This window comes from Vipera ursinii (assembly GCF_947247035.1).
Source record: "Vipera ursinii genome assembly, chromosome: 16".
Classification (NCBI taxonomy): domain Eukaryota; kingdom Metazoa; phylum Chordata; class Lepidosauria; order Squamata; family Viperidae; genus Vipera; species Vipera ursinii.
The window spans coordinates 2,828,838-2,856,624 of record NC_139529.1 but is presented as its reverse complement, the minus strand read 5'-3'; the positions used below and the strand labels follow the sequence as shown (position 1 = coordinate 2,856,624).

Below are 27,787 nucleotides of genomic sequence, written 5' to 3'. Positions count from 1 at the left end.
GCGGGGGAGGGACGGCTGAGGAGGCCCCAGAGCGGCCCTTGGAGCCGCCCGGAATGGCCTGGAAAACGTTCCGGTGACGAAAGGAGTTCGAGTGGAGGGAGGGGGGTTAACTTGCAAATGTGCTGGCAGACAAGCAGGTGCACTGTTTTGCCAGTCAGCTGCAGGAAGAAGAGGAAATTTTATTTTATTTATTTTAATCCCATTTATATCCCGCCCTTCTCCGAAGACTCAGGGTGGCTTACAATCTAAGCACAAATCAAATGTGCTTAGCAATATGAGACAGGTGCCAGCCCAGGGTTGGAGGGCTGTGTCTCAGGACACGCTGGCCACGGCAGCAACAGGAGCCCCTTCCGAAGGGGAGATAGGGAGGAAAATGGGAGATAGGGAGGATATTGCCTGTGTGGGCAATAGAGGTTGAAAAATCCAAGTGTTAAGGGGAGAGGCGTTGGAGGGATTTCCCTTCCCTCAGCTACAGTTTTGCAAAGGGGTCCTGGGGAGAGAAGGGGCCAGAGAGAAGCTGGATCTGGGCAGGGAGGGGCTAGGGTTGCAACTAGAGGCGAGGGGGCTGACTGACACAATAATTTTGCTGCCCCTGATGTAATTTGCAGTTATCGTTCATGACAGATTGATATATTGACCCCAAACTGTACACCTATGACCACAATTGAACCAAAAGTTTCTGTTGCTGACCGTTGTTAAGTCAGTTGCGCTCCATTTTACTACCTTTTTTTGCTATAGTTTTCAGGTCATCTCCCCAGTTTTTAAGCCAGTTAGTGCAGCTGCTAAGTGACTCACACCATTGTTAAGCGAATCTGGCTTCCTTCGCTGACTTTGCTTGTCAGACGGCAGCTGCAGAGGTTATAAAGTGTGAGCACGTGAGCCTAGCACTGTGCGACTGTCGGGAATGCACGCCAGTTGCCTGAATTTTGGTCACGTGACCATGGGGATCTGCAATGCTCACAATTGTGCAAATTGATCATGTCACTTTTATTCAGAGTTGCTGTAACATCAATCACTAAACAAATGGTGTTAAGTCGAGGACTCTCTCTACAGCCCTTGAAAAACACCCCATAATATCCCCCAAAACAGAACTGTCCTGCAACCAATCTCCAAAACTAGCCCAATTGGGTAGAAAAACTGCTCCACTCTCTGTTCCCAGCCAGTATTCCAACTCAGTCCCCAAACTTCCACCTCATGGACACAGTTTGGCTTTTCAAGGGAAGAAAATGACACTGTTGTACTTTTGGTACACCCTACAGTTAAATTTGGTCTGCTAAAGCTTTGCAAACTCAGGAGATAAATGTGGGAATGGTTGAATCCAAAATAAAGCATCTCACCCCACTGAAAAGTCTTCTGCCCTGAAAATACTCAGCTGGTTTCTAATCAAAGCTTTATTACGGTCAAAGAGAGAAGGGTAGAGTTAGGTGTATGAAAAAGCATAAAAACTATTGCAAAAGTAAAAGATTGATTTTACTATATGTGGAAGTAGTCACAATCAGAGCACTCAGGGCGGGGAGTCCCAAGCTGGGCGAGGAGCTTCTTGGCACCCCAGGAGCCGACTCTGAGCTCCCTCTGCCCAGAGGAAGGCAGTGCTAGGAAGCGCTAAGATCCGGCGCAGAAGCTTCAGTCTCCCTGCCCTGCGATGGACGAGTCAGGATTGAGGAAGAGACATAGCTGCCACCCTCGGGGGGGGGATGGAGCCCCCAAAGGGGCAGCAGCGTTAAGACGTTATACGGCACCCCCAAATCCACAGACTTCGCTACTGCGCAGGCGCCACCTGGCTGGCTGAGGAAGGGCGACGCGGATTGGTCACTGGCGAGAGCGGCGATTAACAAAAAGACTCTTCGGGGCGGTCCCTTCAAGCGAAAGAGAAACAGCTACCAGGAAAAGGGCGCACAGAGAAGTCCCGCCTCCACTTCCGGGAACGAATAGAACTGAGGCGCCTAATTGACTCGGTCGCGGACGGGCTCGGAGCCAGGTAGGGCGCAAGGGATGCCGGGAGTCGCAGTCCAAGCTTTCCTCTGGTGGAGAAAAGGGGGAGGGGGGAGGCCGAGGCCTGGTCTGGCGGGAGGGGCGCTGGGAGGGAGGCCTGGCCGGAAAGTCTCACTGAGAGGCCGAGGCTTCGGCTTTCCTCCCCGGGCGGGGCTGGGACTCCCCTCCGGGGAAGGGACGAAGCCGTGACCCGCCTCTCCCCCTTCGCCCCTGCAGGACTTCGGGCGACCCGGCGGAGGAAGGAAGGAAGGAGGCCCCGGGGAGCAGCCCCGGGAGGAGACGGCGGAGAAGGCCCGAAAGGGATGAGCCGAAGGGGACTCCGCGAAAGGAGGCCGCCTGGAGGGAGGAACGGGGAGCAGGAAATGGGCGGAGACCCCAAGACAGGCCTGGAGGGCGGAGGGTCCCTCAGAAGAGGCGGGAGACTCGGGAAACGCCACAGAATCCAGGAGGGAGTAGAGAAATATCAGTGCCCAGAATGTGGAAAATCCTTTAAGAGAAATGGAGATCTTAAAAATCATCTAAGAATCCACACTGGAGAAAAACCAATTAAATGCCCGGAGTTTGGAAAATCCCTTGAAAGAAATGGAGATCTTGAAAGGCATCTGAGAATCCACACAGGAGAAAAACCATATGAATGCCTGGAGTGTGGAAAGAGCTTCACTCGGACGGGACACCTTCGTATCCATCAAAGGATCCACACAAGCGAGAAACCGCATAAATGCTCTGACTGTGGAAAAAGCTTCAGTCGGAGGGGCACCCTTTATATACATCAAAGGATCCACACAGGAGAAAAGCCGTATAAATGCCTTGAATGTGGGAAAAGCTTCAATGTGAGGGGAAACCTTTGTAAACATCAAAAAATTCACACTGGAGAAAAACAGCATAAATGCCTGGAGTGTGGAAAGAGCTTTAGTCAGAGAGGAAACCTTTATAAACATCAAAAAATTCACACTGGAGAGAAACCATATGAATGTTTCGAATGTGGAAAGAGATTTATTAATGGTGAAAAACTCAGTAATCATCAAAGGATCCACACAGGAGAAAAACCATATAAATGCCTGGAATGTGGAAAAAGCTTGAGTCAGAGGGGAGATCTCTCTAATCATCAAAGAATTCACACAGGAGAGAAACCATTTAAATGCCTGGAGTGTGGAAAGAGTTTCACTCGGATAGGACACCTTTATATCCATCAAAGGATCCACACTGGAGAAAAACCATATGAATGCCTGGTGTGTGGGAAGAGCTTTACTGTGGCTGGACACCTCCGAAGACATCAAAGGATCCACACAGGAGAAAAAACGTATAAATGCCTGGAGGGCTTTGAGTGTGGAAAGAGCACCTTTTCCATTCATCAAAGAATCCACTCAGGAGAGACACAGCATAAATTCCTGGAGTGTAGAAAGAGCTTCAGTCTAAGGGGAAACCTTTATGTACATCAAAGGATCCATTCAGGGGAGAAAGCATATAAATGCCTCCAGTGTGGAAAGATCTTTACTGAAAATAGTGGTCTTCGTAAACATCAAAGAATTCACACAGGAGAAAAACCATATGTCTAGAGTTTGGAAGGTGTGAACACTTACTGTTCATTGCCATCTCATCCTTTGTGTGACAACATTTTACTGCTCCCTTTATTGCTACTCTCTGTTTAATGATGCTGCTATTTTGTGATGCCTAATAGTTGAATTTAAATCTTACACACTTTTCAAGGAGTACAAAATCTTATGAGTAGAAGTGTATTCAATTCCACAAACTCATATCACAATTTCTTCTCATTGCTGAGATTTCATTTTGAGATTCAGAAGCTACTACTGAAATGTTCTTCCCATGGGCCTAGAAATCAGAGCGCTCTCTCCTGGGTTAATTTTCCCCTTGAAATAGTTCCGTACTTTTTGGCACACTCCCTCCTTCAACACAGAGGACAAACTGCACTCTTGGTTATTACTGAATCAATTAATGAGTCTATTTACCCTTTTCTCTCCTTATGCGGGCCATAACCATTGCCTCATGTGAAGACCTCTGTGTTGCAGGAATATAGTCCTTGCTGAGGGCCAAGCAACGGCTTTCTTGCACTTGGTTGCACTTTCTTGTAACTTTAATGTTTTTGTGATAACCTTGTAATATAGAAGGTTTCTGCCTTAGCATCTAGGTGCTTGTAACTTTCTAACTGCAAAACAAGGCACTCTCTCAGGCTGAATAGCAAAGGACTTTTTCAGTTGTACATGCTAGAAGATTCAGCTGCCTAAAAATGTCCCTTTTCACAATAGATTTCTGTGGCTCATGCTCTGGATGCCTTTTCCCATGTGAACATTCTCCTTTTAATACAATGGTTTGAAATGGTTATTATGGGATGTTTAACTTATTGTCCACGTTTCTGATTAACAGGATTTCTTCCATCCAATCAACTATTCTTGTATGAAAGGAGACTCACACGAATCTTGAGCAGCTGTGTTCTTTATTGGTTAACATTCACTCATATATGTATGTCTTAAAACAATAGCTTTAGCAGTTAAACATTAACAGTTTACATGCCATCCCGAAATTGGTTGTTTTTCCTTATCTATTGCTTATCCTTTTCAATTAACACAAGGAATAATATATGATCCAGTTTCCTGCATTCCATAAGCTTATCTTTCTAATTTAAGATCTTGTTTTTTGCATGTTATCTCAAGCCCACTCTGTACACATCCTTTGCAGTCCCTGTCTGAGCTTTGCCATCCAAAAAGGAACATACAGAATGTGTACTTCAAGATGGACTCAGGAAACATGCTACATATTCTTTTGTACTTTTTCTACTGTATGTGTCCTGTGCTCCTCTTTTCATTAAGGGAAACCTCCTTGTGAGATTAATAAGTTGCCTTTAAATGATCTTCTAATTGGAACAAGTGTCCCATCAGGTACAAATTTTCCCTTTGTCCCCACCCCACCCCCAATGCCCGTCCAGATGGCAGGAACTGGCAGGACCTGGCTCTAGAGCTAATTTGGCCTTCATGGTTGGGGATGTCATTGTTTGATATAATCTAAATGGGTTTTCCAAATGTCAGCACCATGTAAGACCATCCCCAGATATCTGAAACTCTTGTAAATTGGATGCTCTCAGTAGTTCCCTTATCTTTATAAAGCTTTTTAGCAGAAACAAGAGACTCTCTAAGGCCAACAAAGCTTTGTGAGATACGATCCATATCCTCAGCATATAGGAGGAGAAGTAGGGCCCAGGGATTGACACAGGTGTAAGCAGGAGAATGATCAGATGAGCTGTTGAGCAGCGGAGTTGCTACGTAAAGAGTGTGGAGGTCTAAATACAGCCCTGGGAGACTGAAGAGGTACCAGGTTGATTAGCACATTTCATACAAATGCTGAATGAGAAAAAGTAACATCCCTTTGTACTGTATTCGCCATGTTCATCAAGATTTCTCTCAAATGTTGGTTTAAAATCTACAAAGGCTTCATGCAGTGATTTTGTCCATGCCATTTTGTTTTATTTAGAAGAATGTTAGTCATAAATCAAAATTCACAGCCAATGTATTATGCAAGGAACTATCAGTGCTGTTTAATTGCATCAGTTTCAACTGATTTCACAGTAGATTGAGATTTGATAAAAAGGTACCCCTAACTTTTTGCTTCTACAGGGGGACTCGACCATTCACCTTGTCCTTCTCTGAAACTTGGAAGGGACCTTGCAGGTCCAGCTCGAACCAGGATTGCCACCGAGACGGGGCAACTGATAGGCCAGCTTGAACTCAGCCAGGAAGTAATGAAGGCTGGACTTGGACAACAGCCAGAAATCCAACTCTTCTCAACACTGCCACACTTAGCAAATGTGAATGTGGGTGTTAGATGCTATGGAGAGAGTAGTGCTGCGTGAATCAAATCAAAATTTACTGGTCTGGCCACGATATCTCAAGCTCTGGAGCAGACATGTCAAACACAAGGCCCATGGGCCACATCCAGCCTGCAATGTTGTCCGTCTGTCCCGGAGACCTGCTCTGGAACAACAAAAGACCACCCCAGGCCAACCAGACATTGATCTACAACCTGGTTGCGTCCATCAAAACTAGAACGTGCTCAGCTTTAGATCCACAGGTCAGCCCTGGAACCAGCGACGTTTCCTGCCCTGCTTACTGGGTGCACACGCAAGTGGAGTCTCCTGGCTATCTTGCCCCACAGGCTGACTTCACCCAGGGTACTGGCCATCTGCTGTGCGCACACCCTGGTGGTGGGGCGGCTTCCTGGTTCTAGGGCTGTCCCATGGATCTAAGGCTGAGCAGGTTCTGGCTTTGATGGACGCAACCAGATTGTAGATCAGCGCCACCCCCCACCAGCACCTCCACGGTCCCCTTGCTGAAATAGCCTTGCAGCCACAGGCTTCCCTTTCACCAGGACCAGCCCTGCCCACCCACGAGGCATAGTGACGGGCAGTGGCAGCATGGAGACCGATAGCATTGGCAATCTCCCCGTCCCCTCCTATCACCGAGCATAAAGGCCGGCAGGTGGCGCCAACAGTTGTCCTTTGCTGTCCCCTGATGGTCGGTAGGGGGGTTGCCGCTCGGCTGTACTTCATCTCGAGGGCCGGGGAAAGGCCACGGCGCCCCCCCCCCCCAGCAAAGAGCTCAGTGGCTCTCTCAAAGATTCCTTCGTTGGCACTTCCTGCAGCCCAGGGCTCGTGGGGGCTGGAGCTAGAAGGCTGTCCGGGCGGACAGGGCAAGTGGTATGGCCTTCATCATCCACGACCGCAGCGGAGAAGACCTGTGAGTGGAAGTCCTGGAAGGCACCATATTTGTGCCGGGCGGAAGCGCTGCATGCTGAAGGCACCATCTTTCCAGCAGGCGGAAGGAAAAGTTAACTGAGCTCGCTGTCGCATTCTTTGCAAGTGTCGGAACAGAGCGAGACTCCTGGCGCCCTCTGCAGGCGGTCAGCGGGAAAAGGGAAGGGACGAACTGGGCGATCGCCTGCCCTAGATTAAAACGATGGCCAATTTTTGACTTGTGGTCTTCAACTTCCGGAAACCTCTCCAGGCAGGTGACTCTCAGTCTGTACCTGGGCAGCCTTGGCTGACTTGGGAAGGAAAGCTTGCTTAGGCTTGGATGGGGGACCACCAGGAAATGCAAGAGATGATGTCTAGCAATGGAACGTTTAAAAAGCTCGGCTCCCTCCTCCTCGGGGCGCCCCCCAGATAAGGGAAGGCTGCTTTCCCGCCTCCCCCACCCTTCTCCCCATCGGCTCCGACCCCCTCACGGGAGGGGGGCTGCCTGGGGGTTGCGGGGCGAGCCTGGCTGGAGCCCCCCGGAGGAAGAAGGGAGGTCAGAAAAAACCCCGGCAGGCCCCTCAGCTCCGCCGGCCTGGATGTAGGGGGGTGGGAAGACGGGACCCCAAAGATCAAAGGGAGCCCCTCGCTCCCCTTCCAAAAGAAAACCTTTGCTACTGCGCAGACGCCAAATGGATTATGGATGGAAGGACGACGCTGATTGGTCGCTCTGGCGAGGGCGGCGATTGGCATGAGGACTTCTCAAGGCGGTCCATTCAATGGAAAGAAGAGCTAACAGGCGCTCTGAGAAGTCCCGCCTCCACTTCCGGTATCAAACATTACAGAAGGGCCGAATTGACTCAGGTAGGGCGCAAAGGATGCCGGGAGTCGCAGTCCGAGCTCTTCTCTGGCAGAGAAAGTGGGGAGGGGGGAGGCCGAGGCCTGTCTGGTGGGACGGGCGCTGGGAGGGAGTCCTGCCCGGAAAGTCTCACTGAGAGGCCGAGGCTTCGGCCTTCTTCCCTGGGCGGGGCTGGGACTCTCCTCCAGGGAAGGGACGAAGCCGTGACCCGCCTCTCCTCCTCTCCATTCCCCCCTGCAGGAGGATGGGCGAGCCCGGCGGAGGAAGGAAGGAGGCCCAGCGGAGCAGCCCCGGGAGGAGACGGCGGGGAAGGCCCGGAAGGGATGAACAGAAGGGGACTCCGCGAAAGGAGGCCGCCTGGAGGGCGAACCGGGGAGCAGGAAACGGGCGGAGACCCCGAGACGGGCCTGGAGGGCGGAGGGTCCCTCAGAAGAGGCGAGAAACTCGGGAAACGCCACAGAATCCAGGAGGGAGGAGAGAAATATCAGTGCCCGGAATGTGGAAAATCCTCCAAATCAAATGAAGCTCTTAAAAAGCATCTAAGAATCCATACTGGAGAGAGACCGTATGAATGCCTGGAATGTAGAAAGAGCTTCAGTCTGAGGGGAAACCTTTATAGACATCAAAGGATCCACACAGGAGAGAAACTGAATAAATGCACAGAGCGTGGAAAGAGCTTCAGCCGGAGGAGCAGCCTTTATAGACATCAAAGAATCCACTCGGGAGAAAAACCATATGAATGTCTGGAGTGTGGAAAGAGGTTTTCTGATAGTGGAAACCTCCGTAATCATCAAAGGATCCACACTGGAGAAAAACCATATGAATGCGCGGAGTGTGGAAAGACCTTCACTCGGATGGGACATCTCCGTACACATCAAAGGATCCACACTGGAGAAAAACCGAATAAATGCACACAGTGTAGAAAGAGCTTCAGTCGGAGGAACAGCCTTTATAGACATCAAAGGATCCACACAGGAGAAAAACCTTATGAATGTCTGGAGTGTGGAAAGAGCTTTTCTTATATTGGACACCTTCGTATTCATCAAAGGATCCACACTGGAGAAAAACCTTATGAATGCTTTGAGTGTGGAAAGAGATTTAGGGATAGGAGCACCTTTCGTGTTCATCAAAGAATCCACTCAGGACAGACACACCATAAATGCCTGGAGTGTGCAAAGAACTTCAGTCGGAGGAGCACCCTTTATAGACATCAAAAGATCCACTCAGGTGAAAAACCATATAAATGCCTGGAGTGTGGAAAGAGCTTTGATCGGAGGTCCACCCTTTGTGTGCATCAAAGGATCCACACAGGAGAAAAACCACATAAATGCCTGGAATGTGGAAAGAGCTTTGGTCACAGGGGAAACCTTTATGTACATCAAAGGATCCATTCAGGAGAGAAACCGTATAAATGCCTCCAGTGTGGAAAGAGTTTCAATCATAGGGGAACCCTTTATGTACATCAAAGGATCCATTCAGGGGAGAAAGCATATAAATGCCTCCAGTGTGGAAAGAGTTTTACTGAAAGTGGTGGTCTTCGTAAACATCAAAGAATTCACACAGGAGAGAAACCATATGTCTAGAGTTTGGAAGGTGTGAACACTTACCATTCTTTGCCACCTCATCCTTTGTGTGTCAACATTTTACTGTTCCCTTTATTGCTACTCTGTTTAATGATTCTGCTATTCTGTGATTTCTAATAGTTGAATTTGAATCTTACACACTTTTCAAGGGGTACGTAATCTTATGAGTAGAAGTGTATTCATTTCCACAAACCCGTATCACAATTTCTTCTCGTTGGTGAGATTTCATTTTGAGATTCAGAAGCTGCTACTGGAATGTCCTGAAGAAACTTAGCAATTTCCATTGTGCCCACGGTTCTTTCCTTGGGCCTGGAAATCAAACCGTTCTCCTGGGTTAATTTTCCCCTTGAAATAGGACTCTCGCCTCTTCCGTACCTTTTGGCACACTCCCTCCTTCCACACAGAGAACAAACTGCACTCTTGGTTATTACTGAGTCAATGAGTCAATTTACCCTTTTCTCTCCTTATAACCTTTGCCTCCTGTGAAGACCTCTGTGTTACAACAATACAGTCCTTGCTGAGGGCCAAGCAACGGGTTTCTTGTACTTGGTTGCACTTTCTTGTAACTTTAATATTTTTATGATAACTTTGTAATATTCTAGGTGCCTGTAACTTTCTAACTGCAAAACAAGGCACTCTCTCAGGCTGAATAGCAAAGGACTTTTTCATTTGTACATGCTAAAGTTTCAGCTGGCCGAAATGGTAACTTTTCACAACAGATTTCTGTGGCTCATGATGCTCATGATGCCTTTTCGCATGTGAATGTTCTCCTTTTAATACAATGATTTTAAATGGTTATGTTATTATGTGATATTTAACTTACTGTCCACGTTTCTGATGTAACAGGATTTCTTCCATCCAATGAACTGTTCTTTTGTACTTTTTCTTCTGTATGTGTCATTTGCTCCTCTTTTCATTAAGGGAAACCTGCTTGTGAGATTAATAAGTTCCCTTTAAATGATCTTCTAATTTGAACAAGTGTGCCGTGGCACAATCTAGGTATCTGACCTACCTCAATTGGGTCCCTTAGGAAGGAAAGATCCTCAACTTCATCAGATTGAAGCAAATGGTCCCTGTCGTAGAAACCAATTCTGGTCCAATTTGCTATCCCTTGTGGGTGGGCGGGGCTGGTCCTGGTGAAAGGGAAGCCTGATGGCTGCAACCTCCCCACCCCCATCATCCTTTTCTGAGCGGAGGAAGGAAAGAGATGAGGAGGGAGAGAGGGAGGGAATAAGTGAGGAAGGAAAAGCACCTTGGTAGCATCAATCCTGCATCCATTGAGACTTGGGCTCAAAGGAGAAAGCAATTTTGTGTTCTCTTTTGTCGCAGACAGGACTTTATTGGCAGTCCAAGTTAACATTGGTATTCTTGAATTGTGAGCTCTTTAGGAAAGTGTCCCCTCCTTGTGTGTTGCAAAGAGCCATTTCCAGTGGGGAAAACATTTTCTTTTGCTATATTTCTAGTCTGAATTAGACCAAGGCAGGGTCCCTACAGGAGAGCCCTTGTAAGGGTTATGTATTAATAGAAAAGCAACTAACTTAAACTTGCTCCGAAATGCTAAAGCTGTTGCACATAAAAAATGGAGGAGCTCTGATCAACTATCACAGCCACCATTTTGACACTTTTGCTGTACTGTTGTCTGTGGAAGTCCCCACTAAATGCAGGCATGGGATAAACTGAACCTGGTTTGTTCTCGGTCTTTTAAGTGGTCACAGACTGCTAAAGTGGCATTTGATCACAAGTCAAGAAGGCCTAGAGAAATGTTTCCCCTTTTGCCTTTCAGCATCCAAGGGAGAAGGAAGGAGAAAGGGAAAGAGGAAAGAGAAAGAAAAAGAAGGAAAGGGGGGAAGGAAAAAGAAGAAAATTGGGGATGGAGGAAGATTATAAAGAGAGGAAGGGACCAAGAGAAGTCCTGCCTTAGCACTTAACCATAAGCAGCCATGCTACCAGTCCCTTGTACCTTCCTCCTGATCTCTCCTGGTGGTCTCCCATCAAATTGCCAAGGAAAGTGAGCCTATCAGCAGCAGCCTTTTTTTAAATCCCATTTATATCCCACCGTTCTCCGAAGACTCAGGGGGGCTTACAATCTAAGAAGCCCAAATCAATGTGCTTAGCAATAGCCTTGAAGAGGTAAGTGCAACTGGGTGCCCCCCGAGCAGCTGGCATCACTGGGGGTCCTCTGCATGGCCTGGGAGGGACAGCCAGGCTCCTGGTGGACAAGGCTATGGTGTTTGCCCTGGTCTTTCCTTCCTCACCTGGAGACAATGTATTCCCTCCCGCCTGGGCCCCCACAGGCACCCACCCTGAAACAAACAATGTTGAGGTGGCCACCCCCACCGCAGCCCACCAAGGTCAACCACAACGCTAATGCAGCCCTCAATGATATTGAGTTTCACACCCCTGCTCTAGAGCGTGTTGGGCAGACTACCTGGGCAGCTGGTTGTCATGCACTAATCTGGGGTCAGCTGGCGCCCCACCTCCTTGGCAGGAAGACAGGCTAGGAGTAGCACTTCAAAGAAAACTTGGGGCTCAGCATCTCAGGGAGGGCCAACAGATGGCACAGTCTGGTCCTTTGCTGCCCCCTGATGGCTGTTAGCAGAGCTGCTGCTCTAATTCCATCTCAAGAACCCAGGCGGCTTTGGCAGCTCCCACAGTAAGGATGGCAGTTGGGTCCTTCAAAGCGCTCCCCTGACCTCTGGTGGTTCCTTAGCAGGTACAAGGGCCCTTGGACCATGGGGGTTGAAAATCGGGCTGGTTGGGTGGCTGGTGCGGAGGGAAATAGCTCCATAGTCCCCATCTGTGGTTTCCTGGCCAAGAATAGCTTTGTTTGCCTAAACTCACTTGCATCAGCTATATTATATGCCTAGGCAGAAAAGAAGTTTTCAGTGCCAAAGAAATGCTGTTCTCCAATTTCCGCTGCCTTCTATCAAGTGCCAGGAACACTGGTGGTGTGTTCGTGGCCCCTGAGTTTTTTTTCTTTTTTCATATAGACAAATCCAAGAGTGCTCCACCACCACCACCCTTGCTGGATACCCCAGGAAAAGTTCCTTCTTTACCCAGGAAACCAGTTCCACCAACCTGCTCTGCAGCTTCCAAGCAACAGCCTGGCTGACCTGATCAGGTGTCAGGACCCACGCCGGTCCACATCTTAGGAAAGAACTCTTGGAGACAGGATTGTCCAAACAGGAACTTTTACTAAAACATTGACAGTGGATAATCTAGACAGGATCAATACTTTTAAAGTGTCCCGGAGTAAAAACCCCTCCCCTCAGTCCATTTGGTCAGTCCGGGATCAGTTAAGTTTCAGGTGTCAAAACCCTTCATGGGAAAAGAGAACTTCCATGCATTTTCAACATTTGCTTCCTCCCTTTCAAATACCAATCGGAGATAAACCAGAATCCCCCCCTCTTTCTTTGTTCTTCTCAGTTCAAAGGTTCTTTCCCTGGTCTTTGATGATGGCCTACAGGCAGGCTGAATAAACAACCTTCCATCTAAGGCAGGGGTGTCCAAACTTTTTTCAAAGAGGGCCAGATTGGATGAAGTGAACATGCTGGAGGGCCAAACATTTTTCCGAACATTCTTTGAACAATTACAATTAAATGCAAATGAATTATTTTATGCCAAGTTAATTGCAAATGGCATACTTTTCATTTTATAACATTAAGATCAACTGACAGCTGAGTTTTCACAATGTATTTTATGTGCAAAACAAGAGGCTTGACAGAACAGTGGAGCCTAAGGGGAGACATACAGGTGCCCTGCCCCATCCGCTCTCATTCACTCACCTTTGCTTGGAAAAGTTTCTCGGTCTCATTCACTCATGTTTTGTTTGCAAAAGCTTCTCTCTCGCTCTCTCATTCCCTCACTCTTGCTCCAAAAAGCCTCTTTCATGCTCTCATTCACTCACACTGCTCAATAAATGTTTCTCTCTCACTCTCATTCACTCACCAACTCAAAAGGCCAGCCGCGGCGCCTCCATTGACTTCCATGGGGACGCTTGGCAATTAAAACCACTCCCGCTACTGCTGCTAACTTTTTCACTTGCTGCTTGGTTCTGATTTAACCTGCAGAAACAAATCCCCGAGCCGGCCCCCATGGCAGCAGCGAGCCCCAAGGAGCGGGACGGCCCAGTGTGCTCGTCGAGACGCTGGAGCGAGATTGCCCCCAACAATCTGAGCACAAGATCGGCATTTCTCAGCCCGCGCTGATCTCGCGCTCCTTACAATCTCCCTCTCTTTGTTTCAGTTTGCTTTCTACATTTGGGATGAAGACTCGAGGTGCGGCATTTCTCCACGTCTGCTGATCAGCGCGTGCGGAGAAATGCCCATTCCCTCTGCTGAGCCATCCCAGTTACTTCCCTGGAGCACCTCCATATCTTGTAAGGGTGCACAGGGAATCGGCGTTTCTCTGCACTCGCTGATCAGCGCGTGGGGAGAAATGCCCATTCCCTCTGCTGAGCCATCCCAGTTGCTTGCATTGCAGAAGGCAAGTATTTGGGATGAAGACTCGAGATTCGGCGTTTCTCAGCCCGTGCTGATCTTGCCCTCCTTACAGTCTCCCTCTCTTTGTTTCAGCTTGCTTTCTGCATTTGCGACAAAGACTGGAGACTCGAGAGAGGGAGATTGTAAGGAGCGCGAGATCAGCACTTTCTGCATTTGGGACAAAGACTCGAGATTCGGCGTTTCTCAGCCCACGCTGATCTCGCGCTCCTTACAGTCTCCCTCTCTCGAGTCTTCATCCCAAATGCAGAAAGCAAGCTGAAACAAAGAGAGGGAGACTGTAAGGAGGGCGAGATCAGCGCGGGCGCAGAAATGCCGAATCTCGTGTCTTTGTTCCAAATGATTGCCTTCCGCAATGCAAGCAACTGGGATGGCTCAGCAGAGGGAATGGGCATTTCTCCGCACGCAGGAGAGGTTTGTTAGGGAGGCGGTGGTCCGGCGTTGTTTACCTCCTGTGTGTGTGTGTCGGGCCCACAGAGAGATGCAAACACCAGACTGCCACCACCTCTACCAGCCGTTCCCCACAGGTCCGACACACACACACACACACACACACATACAAATGAGAGGGGGGGGGAAATGCCAGACTGCCGCCTCCCTACCAGCCTCCCTACCAGCCATTCCCCGCAGGTCCGACACACACATACACAAACGACAGGGGGGGAAATGCCGGACTGCCGCCTCCCTACCAGCTGTTCCCCGCGGGTCCAACACACACAGACACACAGAGAGAGAGAGAGAGAAGGGGGAAAAGAAGGAGGGGATCTGGCAGCACCTGAGACTCCATATGCTGCTCAGAAACACCCTCTCACCGCCCTCCCTCCTGTGGCAGACAGTCTTCTGCTTGCCGCCCACGCTGATCTCGCGCTCCTTACAATCTCCCTCTCTTTGTTTCAGTTTGCTTTCTACATTTGGGATGAAGACTCGAGGTTCGGCATTTCTCCACGTCTGCTGATCAGCGCGTGCGGAGAAATGCCCATTCCCTCTGCTGAGCCATCCCAGTTACTTCCCTGGAGCACCTCCATATCTTGTAAGGGTGCACAGGGAATCGGCGTTTCTCTGCACTCGCTGATCAGCGCGTGGGGAGAAATGCCCATTCCCTCTGCTGAGCCATCCCAGTTGCTTGCATTGCAGAAGGCAAGTATTTGGGATGAAGACTCGAGATTCGGCGTTTCTCAGCCCGTGCTGATCTTGCCCTCCTTACACGGAGGGCCGTGGGAGGGCCGCATTTACACAGAGCAAGGAGGGCTGTTAGAGGGCCGTATTAAACCGCCCCCCGGGCCGCAAATGGCCCGCGGGCTGGACTTTGGACATGCCTGATCTAAGGGATAAAGGTAAAGGTAAAGGTTCCCCCGCACATGCGTGCTAGTCGTTTCCAACTCTAGGGGCCGGTGCTCATCTACGTTTCAAAGCCGAAGAGCTTGTCCGAGGACATCTCCATGGTCATGTGGCTGGCATGACTAGACGCCAAAGGCGCACAGAACACTGTTATGAATGTTCTCCTTTGAATACAATGCTTTTAAATGGTTATGTTATTATGGGATGTTTCAATTACTGTCCACGTTTCTGATGTAACAGGATTTCTTCCATCCAATGAACTATTCTTTTGTACTTTTTCTTCTGTATGTGTCCTGTGCTCCTCTTTTCATTAAGGCAGGGGTGTCAAACTCAATTTCATTGAGGGCCGCATCAGCATTGCGGTTGCCCTCAGGGGGCCGGGTGGGTATGGCCTGGGTGGGCGTGGCCTACTGGGTGGGCGTGGCTAGAGTGCATATGGCCTACTGGGTGGGCGTGGCCACCTCTACATCGTTGGCATCAAGGGTGCCTATGGGGGCCTGGGCAGGAGTGGGACAGATCTAAGGGTCTCTGGCAGAAGGAGGGTCTCTGGGCCGGGGCCAAGGCAGTGGGGGCCGTTCCCTCACTGTTTCCAGGATGGCTTCGCGGGCCACATAAAATCACTCCGTGGGCCGGATCCGCCCCCCGGGCCTTGTGTTTGACATGTCTGCATTAAGGGAAACCTCCTTGTGAGATTAATAAGTTGCCTTTAAATAATCTTCTAATTGGAACATGTGTGTCGTGGCACAATCTAGGTGTCTCATCTGCCCCAACTGGGTCCCTTAGGAATGAAAGATCCTCAACTTCATCAGATTGAAGCAAAAGGTGCCTCTCGTAGAAACCAATTCTGGTCCAATTCGCTATCCCTTGTGGGTGGGCGGGGCTGGTCCTGGTGAAAGGGAAGCCTCATGGCTGCAATCTCTCCCCCCCTTCACCCTTTTCTGAGCTGAGGAAGGAAAGAGATGAGAAGGGAGGGAGGGAGGGAACAAGGGATGAAGGAAAAGCACCTTGGTAGCATCAATCCTGTATCATTGAGACTTGGGCTCAAAGGAGAAAGCAATTTTATGTTCTCTTTTGTCGCAGACAGGACTTTATTGGCAGTCCAAGTTAACATTGGTATTCTTGAATTGTGAGCTCTTTAGGAAAGTGTCCCCTCTTTGTGTGTTGCAAAGAGCCATTTCCAGTGGGGAAAACAGGACAGAGCAGAGTGGGGGAAAACATTTTCCTTTGCTATATTTCTAGTCTGAATTAGACCAAGGCAGGGTCCCTACAGGAGAGCCCTTGTAAGGGTTATGTATTAATAGAAAAGCAACTAACTTACACCTGCTCCTAAATGCTAAAGCTGTTGCACATAAAAAATGGAGGTGCTCTGATCAACTATCACAGCCACCATTTTGACACTTTTGCTGTACTGTTGTCTGTGGACGTCCCCACTAAATGCAGGCATGGGATAAATTGAACCTGGTTTGTTCTCGGTCTTTTAAGTGGCCACAGACTACCAGCCACAGTGGCATTTGATCACAAGGGAAGAAGGCATAGAGAAATGTTTCCCCTTTTGCCTTTCAGCATCCTTTCAGCAATGGGGAGGGAGGAAGATTATAAAGAGAGGAAGGGACCGAGAGAAGTCCTGCCTTAGCACTTAACTTAGCATTTAGCACTTAACCACAAGCAGCCATGCTTCCAATCCCTTGTACCTTCCTCCTGACCTCTCCTTGTGGTCTCCCATCAAATTGCCAAGGAGAGCGAGCCAATCAGCAGCAGCGTTGAAGAGATAAGTGCAGCCGGGTGCCCCCCAAGCAACTGGCATGACTGAGGGTCCTCTGCATGGCCTGATAACAACAGCCAGGCTCCTCTGGTGGACAAGGCTATAGTGCCTTCCTCACCTGGAGACAATGGTTCCCCCCCAACCTGGGCCCTCACAGGTGCCCTCCCAAAGCGAACAATATTTTTTTTAATTTTATTTTAATCCCATTTATATGCCGCTCTTCTCCGAAGACTCAGGGCGGCTTACAATCTAAGCACAAATCAAATGTGCTTAGCAATAGCCTTCATTCTGTGTATATGCCTGCTTATTAGGGCTTTCACCCCCCCCCCCAAGCGGCATTATTACAAAGTCAGCTTATTGCCCCCAACAATCTGGGTCCTCATTTTACCTACCTCGGAAGGATGGAAGGCTGAGTCAACCTTGAGCCTGGTGGGATGCGAACCTGCAATAATTGCAGGCAGCTGGTGTTACTTAAGGAGGCATTAGCCCACTGCTCAACCAAGCTTCCTAATATTGAGATGGCCACCCCCATCCCGGCCCCCCAAGGTCAACCAAAACGCTAATGAAGCCCTCAATGAAATTGGGCATGTTGGGCAGACTACCTGGGCAAGTGGTTGTGAGGCATTAATCTAGGGAGACCCAGCACCCCACCTTCTTGGCAGGAAGGCAGGCTAGGAATGGCCCTTCAAAGGAAACTTGGGGCTGAGCATCTCAGGGTCTGCTCCTTTGCTGCCCTCTGATGGCCGTTAGTGGAGCTGCTGCTGTGATCTAATTCCATCACAAGAACCCTGAAGACTTTGGCAGCCCCCACAGTAAGGATGGCAGTTGGGTCCCTCAAAGTGCTCCCCTGACCTCTCTGGTGGTTCCTCAGCAGGTGCAAGGGCCCTTGGACCATGGGGGCCAGAAAGCAGGGGCTGGGTGGGTGGCTGGTGCGGAGGGAAATATCTCCATAGTCCCCATCTGTGGCTTCCTGGCCAAGAGTAGCTTTGTTTGCCTAAAGTCACTTCCATCAGCTATATTATATGCCTAGGCCAGGGGTCGGCAACCTGAAAAAGCAAAAGAGCCACTGGGAACCGGTTCCATCACACATAAAAAAAGTGGGAGCCGCGTGCGTGCGTCCATGCATGCGCATGCGCAAAAAACTTTGCGCATGCGCAAGTTTTTTCTTGCGCATGTGCGGACGTACGCGGTTGCCATTTTTTAATGTGATGGAACCGGTTCCCGGTTACGCGATGTCGACGGCCCGTTTGCAGAGCTACCGCCTTCGGCAGCCTGCAAACATGCTGTGGCAGCTTTCTCAAAGAGCGGCGCTGCTGCCCGTTCGCGCGGAGGTACGCGCGCACCTCTCCAAAGGTTTGGGGAGGTGCGTGCGCACCTACGGTCGTTCGGAGAGGTGCGCGCGCACCTACGGTCGTTCGGAGAGGTGCGCGCGCACCTCTCGGAATGGGCAGCGGCGTCACTTGTTGGGAAAGCTGCCGCGGCCCGTCTGCAGAGCTGCTGCTTTTGGCAGCCTGCAAACGTGCCGCGGCAGCTTTCCCAAAGAGCGGCGCCGCTGCCCGTTCGCGCAGAAGTGTGCGCGCACCTCTCCAAAGGTTTGGGGAGGTGCACGCGCACCTCTCCAAACGGGCGGTGCCACTCTCCATTTGGAGAGGTGCGCGTGCACCACTGCCCGTTCGAAGAGGTGCGCGCGCACCGGGCGGCTGGAAGCCGCAGGAGACGGCTCAAAGAGCAGCATGCGGCTCCGGAGCCGCTGGTTGCCGACCCGTGGCCTAGGCAGAAAAGAAGTTTTCAGTGCCAGAGAAATGCTGTTCTCCAATTGCCGCTGCCTTCTATCAAGTGCCAGGAACACTGGTGGTGTGTTCCTGGCCCCGAGTTTTTTTCTTTTTTCATATAGACAAATCCAAAACTGCTCTCCACCACCACCATCCCTGCTGGATACCCCAGGAAAAGTTCCTTCTTTACCCAGGAAACCAGTTCCACCAACCTGCTGTGCAGCTTCCAGGCAACAGCCTGACTGACCTGATCAGGTGTCAGGACCCACCCCAATCCACATCTTAGGAAAGAACTCTTGGAGACAGGATTGTCCAAACAGGAACTTTTACTAAAACATGGTTGACAGTGGATAATCTAGACAGGATCTGGAAAATGTGTCGCAGATCGATACTTTTAAAGTATCCTTGAGTAAAAACCCCTCCCCTCAGTCCATTTGGTCAATCCGGGATCAGTTAAGTTTCATGTGTCAAAAGCCTTCTTGGGAAAAGAGAACTTCAATGCATTTTCAACTTTTGCTTCCTCCCCTTCAAATTCCAATCAGAGATAAACCAGAATGCCCCCCCCCTGCTCTTTCTTTGTTCTTCTCAGTTCAAAGTTTCTTCCCTGGTCTTTGATGATGGCCTCCAGGCAGGCTGAATAAACAACCTTCCATCTAAGGGATAAAGGTAAAAGGTAAATGTTCCGCCGCACATGCGTGCTAGTCGCATGTGCTAGTCGTTTCCGACTCTAGGGGCCGGTGCTCATCTCCGTTTCAAAGCCGAAGAGCTTGTCCGAGGACATCTCCGTGGTCATGTGGCTGGCATGATTAGACGCCAAAGGCGCACAGAACGCTGTTACCTTCCCACCCTAGTGGTCCCTATTTTTCTACTTGCATTTTTACGTGCTTTCAAACTGCTAGGTTGGCAGAAGCTGGGAGGAGTAACAGGCACTCACTCTGTTACGCGGCACTCGGGATTCGACCCGTGAAACTGCCAACCTTCTGATCAACAAGCTCAGCGTCCTAGCCCACTGAGACACCGCGTCCCTTTCTAATGGATAGGGATGACCAATTAATGGGAATGGCAGAATCCATGGGGCGAGATTTAGGGTTGCACAGATAGGGAGTTAAGAATGGAATATAAATGGATTCTGACACCAGGGTTCCAGATTCACAGCTCTAGTGCCTTCCAAGCTGCCTGATCAAAGGAAGCACCTGATTTTCCATGCTATTTTTTTATTTAGGAGAAAGTCATAAATCAAAATTTACACTCAATGCATTATGAAGGAACTGGATACTGTTTAATTGCATCAGTGTCAACGGATTTCACAGTAAATTGAAATTATTTGGTAAAAAGGTACCCCTAAATACTTTTTGCTCCAATGGGAGGATTCGACCATTCACCTTGTCCTTCTCTGACTCTTCTGCAGAGAATTTGAGGGGCCCAAACTTGGCACAGTATTTATGATGCAGGTTGAGCAGAGCAGAACCGATCAGAACAATTCTTGGCCTCTGTTTCATGGCCCTGATCTGAATTCTTAGGAGAGGACAGTTTCTGGCTCCTTCTCCACCTTCAGGAGGGGTCTCAGCTGCAGCCAGGATGGCCCAGAAAAGGAGCAGCTGAGAGGCCGGCTGGAACTCAAGCAGGAAATAAGGAAGGCTGGTCTTGGACAACAGGCTAAGTCACAGAAATCTAGCCCTTCTCAATACTGCCACACTTAGCACGTCAATGGGGTGTTAGATCCTAGGGAAGAAATTGTGTTGTGTGAACGAAAACAAGTCATGCTGAAGTATAAAATTGCAACTTTCTTGCCATTCAGCCTCTAGAGTGCCTTTGCCAGCCTACCTGGGCAGGTTGTTGTGAGCTTTAATCTAGGGCCAGACAGTGCCCCGCCTCCTTCACTGGGCCGAGCATCTCTGAACTGCAGCGCTCCCAAAGGCCAGCCGGTAGTGCCAACACCCATCTTTGGCTGCCCCCTGATGGCCGGTGGGGGAGTGGCTGCTCAGCTGTACTTCATCTCCGGGGCCAGGAAAGCCAAAGAGCCCCCCTTGCAGCAAAGACCTCAGTGGGTCCCTCAAAGATCTCTTTGCTGGCAGTTCCTGGGCAAGTGCGAGGAAGGACTCACGGATTGTGTGGGCCGGAGCTGGAGGGCTGGTGCGGCCTTCATCATCCCGGGCCTAAGATTGCAGCCCTCCAGCCTTGAACGGGGCAGTAGCAGGAGGAGGACCCACAGAAGTTGCTCTTGGTTGCTCTCATATGTTGCCATTGAGGCTTGTTGCAGGGACTCGCCTGAAGGGTGTCCACTGGGAACCTTCTCCAGCCGGGGACTCTCAGCCTGGCCCTGGACATCATTGGCTGTCCTGGGAAGTAATCTTGATTAGGGTTAGTTGGGACTTCAATGGGAAAGGTGGTTCTCAAGGCCAGTTTATGGGACCATCTCTTCTCCCCACTTTCCTCCTTTCTCTTTGGCAGGGCAGAAGATGTGAGAAAAAAACCCAAGAAAAACATTTGGGAAAATCATGAGATGAATACAAATATTTAAAGTCAAACAATAATTGCATATCCTCCTTCCCCCCCCCCCTATGCACGAAGAGGTTCCAGTGTGAATGCAGAGCGAGTGAAGGGAGGGGCAGAAGCTCTGGAGAGCCAAAAGACCGAAACAGGCAGATTCGTCCATGAGATCAGGATCAGAATCACAGAATTAATGTAAATGAATTAATAAATAAAGATGATGATGATGATAATGATGAGAGCTGGTAGGGACCCTGGGGGTCTTCTAGTCCAGCCCCCTGCTCAGGCAGGAGACCCTATACCATTTCAGACAAATGGCGGTCGAGTCTCTTCTTAAAACCTTCCAGTGTTGGAGCATTGACAGCTTCTGGTGGCAGGTAGTTCCACTGCTTAATTCTTCTCCCTGTCAGGAAATTCCTCCTTCCTCCCCGCTGGCTTTCCCTCCGTCGCTGCTTCTCCCGCCTTCGGGGGGCTTCGGGGACGAGCCCGGCTCCCTCCTCCTCGGGGCGCCCCCCAGATACGGGAAGGCTGCTCTCCCGCCTCCCCCGCCCTTCTCCCCATCGGCTCCCACCCCCGCGCGGGAGGGGGGCTGCCTGGGGGCCGCGGGGGGGCCTGGCCGGAGCCCCCCCAACTCCCCCCCGCCCTGCCTGGGGAGAGACTTCGCTACTGCGCAGGCGCCATGTAGCTGATGGATGCAAGGAGGACGCCGATTGGTCGCTCTGGCGAGGGCGGCTATTGGCAGGAGGACTCGTAGGGGCGGTCCCTTCAAGCGAAAGAGGAAGAGCAACCAGCAAAAGGGCGCGCAGGGAACTCTCGCCTCCACTTCCGGGAACGAATCGAACTGAGGCGCTTAATTGACTCGGCCGCGGACTGGCTCGGAGCCAGGTAGGGCGCAAGGGATGCCGGGAGTCGCAGTCCGAGCTCTTCTCTGGCGGAGAAAGGGGGGAGGGGGGAGCCCGAGGCCTGGTCTGGCGGGAGGGGCGCTGGGAGGGAGGCCTGCCCGGAAAGTCTCACTGAGAGGCCGAGGCTTCGGCTTTCCTCCCCGGGCGGGGCTGGGACTCCCCTCCGGGGAAGGGACGAAGCCGTGACCCGCCTCTCCCCCTTCGCCCCTGCAGGACTTCGGGCGAGCCCGGCGGAGGAAGGAAGGAAGGAGGCCCCGCGGAGCAGCCCCGGGAGGAGACGGCGGGGAAGGCGCGGAAGGGATGGGCCGAAGGGGACTCCGGGAAAGGAGGCCGCCTGGAGGGCGAAGCGCGGAGCAGGAAACGGGCGGAGACCCCGAAACGGGCCTGGAGGGCGGAGGGTCCCTCAGAAGAGGCGGGAGACGCGGGAAACGCCACAGAATCGAGGAGGGAGGAAAGAAATATCAGTGCCCGGAATGTGGAAAATCCTTCAAAAGAAATGGAGATCTTAACAAGCATCTAAGAATCCATACTGGAGTGAGACCGTATGAATGCCCGGAGTGTGGAAAGAGCTTCAGTCTGAGGGGAAACCTTTATAGACATCAAAGGATCCACTCAGGAGAAACACCACTTAAATGCCTGGAGTGTGGAAAGAGCTTCAGTCAGAGGGGAAACCTTTATAACCATCAAAGGATCCACTCAGGAGAAACACCATTTAAATGCCTGGAGTGTGGAAAGAGCTTCAGTCGGAGGGGACACCTTTATAGACATCAAAGGATCCACTCAGGAGAGAAACCACATAAATGCCTGGAGTGTGGAAAGAGCTTCAGTCAGAGGGGAAACCTTTATACACATCAAAGGATCCACTCAGGAGAAACACCATTTAAATGCCTGGAGTGTGGAAAGAGCTTCAGTCACAGGGGAAGCCTTTATAGACATCAAAGGATCCACTCAGGAGAGAAACCACATAAATGCCTGGAGTGTGGAAAGAGCTTCAGTCTGAGGGAACACCTTTATAGACATCAAAGGATCCACTCAGGAGAAACACCATTTAAATGCCTGGAGTGTGGAAAGAGCTTCAGTCGGAGGGGAAGCCTTTATATACATCAAAGGATCCACTCAGGAGAAACACCATTTAAATGCCTGGAGTGTGGAAAGAGCTTCAGTCGGAGGGGACACCTTTATAGACATCAAAGGATCCACTCAGGAGAGAAGGCACATAAATGCCTGGAGTGTGGAGAGAGCTTCAGTCAGAGGGGAAGCCTTTATACACATCAAAGGATCCACTCAGGAGAAACACCATTTAAATGCCTGGAGTGTGGAAAGAGCTTCAGTCAGAGGGGAAGCCTTTATATACATCAAAGGATCCACTCAGGAGAGAAACCACATAAATGCCTGGAGTGTGGAAAGAGCTTCAGTCAGAGGGGAAGCCTTTATAGACATCAAAGGATCCACTCAGGAGAAACACCATTTAAATGCCTGGAGTGTGGAAAGAGCTTCAGTCGGAGGGGAAGCCTTTATATACATCAAAGGATCCACTCAGGAGAAACACCATTTAAATGCCTGGAGTGTGGAAAGAGCTTCAGTCGGAGGGGAAGCCTTTATAGACATCAAAGGATCCACTCAGGAGAGAAACCACATAAATGTCTGTAGTGTGGAAATTGCTTCAGTCGGAGGAGCAACCTTTATGTACATCAAAGGATCCATTCAGGGGGAAAAGAGCTTTACTGAAAATAGGGGTCTTCGTAGACATCAAAGAATTCACACAGGAGAGAAACCATATGTCTAGAGTTTGGAAGGTGTGAACACTTACCCTTCATTGCCACCTCATTCTTTGTGTTTCACCATTTTACTGTTCCCTTTATTGCTACTCTGTTTAATGATTTTGCTATTCTGCGATATCTAATAGTTGAATTTGAATCTTACACACTTTTCAAAGGGGTACGTAATCTTATGAGTAGAAGTCTATTCAATTCCACAAACCCGTATCACAATTTCTTCTCATTGGTGAGATTTCATTTTGAGATTCAGAAGCTGCTACTGGAATGTTCTGAAGAAACTTAGCAATTTCCATTGTGCCCACGGTTCTTTCCATGGGCCTGGAAATCAGACCCTTCTGGGTTAATTTTCCCCTTGAAATAGGACTCTCGCCTCTTCCGTACCTTTTGGCACACTCCCTCCTTCCACACAGAGAACAAACCACTCTTATTACTGAATCAGTTAATTATTACTGAATCAATTAATGAGTCAATTTACCCTTGTCTCTCCTTATGCGGGCCATAACCTTTGCCTCCTCTGAAGACCTCTGTGTTGCAGGAATACAGTCCTTGCTGAAGGCCAAGCAACGGGTTTCTTGAACTTGGTTGTCCTTTCTTGTAACTTTAATATTTTTATGATAACCTTGTAATATTCTAGGTGCCTGTAACTTTCTAACTGCAAAACAAGGCACTCTCTCAGGCTGAATAGCAAAGGACTTTTTCATTTGTACATGCTAAAGTTTCAGCTGGCCGAAATGGTATCTTTTCACAACAGATTTCTGTGGCTCATGATGCTCATGATGCCTTTTCCCATGCGAACGTTCTCCTTTTAATACATTGGTTTTAAATGGTTATGTTATGGGATATTTAACTTACTGTCCAAGTTTCTGATTAACAGGATTTCTTCTGTCCAATCAACTGTTCTTTTGTACTTTTTCTACTGTTTGTGTCCTGTGCTCTTTTCATTAAGAGAAACCTCCTTGTGAGATTAATGTTGCCTTTAAATGATCTTCTAATTTGAACAAGTGTGCCGTGTCACAATCTAGGTGTCTGACCTACCCCAACTTGGACCCTTACGAAGGAAAGACCCTCAACTTCATCAGACTGAAGCAAAAGGTGCCTCTGGTGGAAACCAGTTCTGGGCTTCTGTGGTCTTTGTCACCTGTCATTTCCCACCTTCCTTTTTCCCATCACGTAGAAACATATTTTCCATTTGTCTAAATACAGCCCTGGGAGACACTAGATTGGGATTTGATAAAAAGTTACCCCTACTTTTTGCTTCAACAGGTGGACTCGACCATTCACCTTGTCCTCTGAAACTTAATAATAGTAATAAAGTTGGAAGGGACCTTGCAGGTCACCTAGTCCAGACAGGAAACCCTATACCATTTCAGACAAATGGCTGTGTAAAGTATTTGAGGGACTCAAACTGGGCAAAGTATTTATGCTGGTGGTTGACTGGAGCAGAACCAGGTGGAAGAATTGTTGGTCTGTTTTGTGTCTGCCATCTGTATTTTTATGAGGGGGCAGTTTCTGGCTCCTTATCTCTCCTTCAGGAAAGGTTTCAGCTGGAACCAGGATTGCCACCGAGATCGCAGCCCAAGGCATCTTGGCTCAGCCCAGGTCAACCAGACACTGATGTACAACCTGGTTGCGTCCATCAAAGTCAGAACCCGCCTTAGATCCACAGGGCAGCCCTGGAACCAGCAACGTTTGTCCCTGGGTGCAGTGGAGTCTGGTGACCCTGCTGACTATCTTGCCCCACAGGCTTACTTCACCCAGGGTGCTGGCCATCTCCTGTGTGCACAGCCTGTTGGCGGGGTGGCTCGCTGGTTCCAGGGCTGCCCCGTGAATCCAAGGCTGAGCTTGTTCTGGCTTTGATGGACGCAACCAGGTTGCAGATCAGCGCCACCCCCCACCAGCACCTCCATGGTCCCCTCGCTGAACTAGCCTTGCAGCCACGAGGCTTCCCTTTCACCAGGACCAGCCCCGCCCACCCACGAGGCATAGCGACGGCCAGTGGCATCATGGAGACCGGTAGCACTGCCAATTTCTCTGTCCCCTCCTATCACCAAGCATATCTGGGCTGCTGGGTTCTCGAGGGCCGGCAGGTGGCGCCAACAGCTGTCCTTTGCTACCGCCTGATGGCCGGTGGGGTAGTTACACCAAAGACCTCAGTGGGTCCCTCAATCTTCGTTGGTGCTTCCTGCAGCCCGGGCGTTGTGGGGGCCGGAGCTGGAAGGCCGCCCGGGCGGCGAGGGCAAGTGGAGCTGCCTTCATCGTCCACGACTGCAGTGGAGAAGACCTGTGAATGGAAGTGCTGGAAGGCACCATCTTTGTGCCGGGCGGAAGCACTGCAAGTGCCATCTTTGCAGCAGGCGGAAGCAAAAGTTAACTGAGCTCGCTGTCGCATTGTTTGCAGCTGGCGGAACAGAGCAAGGCTCCTGGTACCCTCTGCAGGCGGTCAGCGGGAAAAGGAAAGGGACGAACTGGGCAATTGCCTAGATTAGAACTATGGCCCTTTGTTGACTTGTGGACTTCAAGTCCCAGAATTCCTCAGCCAGCCAAATACTGTCCATGCTGGCTCAGGAGTTCTGCGAGCGGAAGTCCACAAATAATAAAAAGAGCATCGTTCCTCACCTCTGACATACAGCAACCTAAAGGGGGACGCAGCAGTACCCAAGGTTCTGTTCACGTGACCTGCTTCCTCACTCCTGGCTTTGCACATCCAGACCCCTGGCATTGTTTAACAGGCTTTGTTTGTTTGTGTGTGTGTGTGTGTAGAAAACTTTGATTTATAATAATGATGTGTTTGGTTTATAATACATGTGTAGGTGAATTTTTCCCATGTAATTTTGGAAGATGGGCAATCTGGGTGTAACAAAAGAAGTAATACCTAAATAAATGGGCATATCCCCCAAATTCCCTGCCCTTGGATATCCCAGAAAGCCACTTTTGAACATCCCTGAGTGGATCCTGGCTTCTCTGTTAGGTATGCGGGATACAATCTGTGAAAACTATTTCTAGGGTGGCTTATCATCATGGAGTCGTGGTATGTAGAGATGGAGGTCAAGAATATGAAGGGACGTGCGCAGCAAACTGCCTGTCTTAGTATCTTATTCCCATGTTCTAATGCCTCCTTAAGTATCACCAGCTGCCTGCAATTAGTGCAGGTTCGCATCCCACCAGGCTCAAGGTTGACTCAGCCTTCCATCCTTTTGCTGTGCTTAATTTCCTGTTTGTTAACACTGTATAAATACAATAAACTCTGCGTAGGCAGACAGACATATTTGGGACACCCTGCTTGACTGGTCTTTGAATCCCACATTTTGGCACCCTGAACAGGGACCTATAAATCTTTAAAAACAAACAAAAAGAGATTTGGAATGGGAACCTCCCTCCGGGGGAGCAACTTGCAATGTATTTACCTTCATCTGGAATAGAACCCAAAGGTACCTTCGTCCTACGGGACCCCTCCGAGGTAAGTGTTAAGGAATTTGTTGTGCAGAGGTCTCCTTGTGCTACCAAAGAGTTGCACAGACAAGGAAGGGTACTGAGAGTAGTAAAAGTCACACACAGGAGTACACTGAGTTCTAAAAGCAAAAAGTATTTTACTTTGAGGTGGTGTAAGAACAAAAATGCACAGTCAAAAAATAAACAGTCCAGGTCATAAACAATAGCAACAGTCCAAGCTACAAAATCTTCTTACCGGTCCAGAGGTCAAATACACAGTTCAGGTTACAACAGTAGTAAACTAACAGCAGAGCAAAAAACAGTAACAGTCGAGATCAGTGAAATCAGAGAGAGAGAGAAGCTACGTTCCTAGCTTCCTCTTATGGCCATGAGAACACTTACACACCCATTGGCCAATTAACATCTTAAAGCCATAGCATTATGGTTAATATATTTTCAACCCAACATTGTAGGCTAACACCATATGCCTAACATTCTCCCCTTTGGGTAGAATAATATATAACTCTTACAATCTTATGCACATTCTTTCACAATTAGCATTGTGTTTCACAGCACTTTGTACCTTTGTAAAATGGTCTGCAATATTTACATCAGTTGAACAATACTCTAGCTGTATTAATT

General features: G+C 49.6%; 1 protein-coding gene and 1 long non-coding RNA gene across 2 annotated transcripts; one reads left to right on the top strand and one right to left on the bottom strand.

Moving 5' to 3' along the window:
• Nucleotides 1-7,432: 7,432 nt before the first annotated feature.
• On the top strand, nucleotides 7,433-26,982 carry LOC310647803 (uncharacterized protein; the record flags this gene model as incomplete). The annotated part of the gene is made up of 2 exons (XM_083375333.1): nucleotides 7,433-9,388; nucleotides 23,948-26,982. The coding sequence occupies one exon, from the start codon at nucleotides 7,433-7,435 to the stop codon at nucleotides 9,173-9,175; it is 1,743 nt and encodes a 580-aa protein (XP_083231459.1). The 3' UTR covers nucleotides 9,176-9,388; nucleotides 23,948-26,982.
• Nucleotides 18,855-21,105, bottom strand: LOC310647838. The gene is made up of 3 exons (XR_014493959.1): nucleotides 20,371-21,105; nucleotides 19,929-20,268; nucleotides 18,855-19,199 (listed from the first exon to the last, which is right to left on the bottom strand). It is a non-coding gene; the product is annotated as an uncharacterized lncRNA (long non-coding RNA).
• Nucleotides 26,983-27,787: the final 805 nt, after the last annotated feature.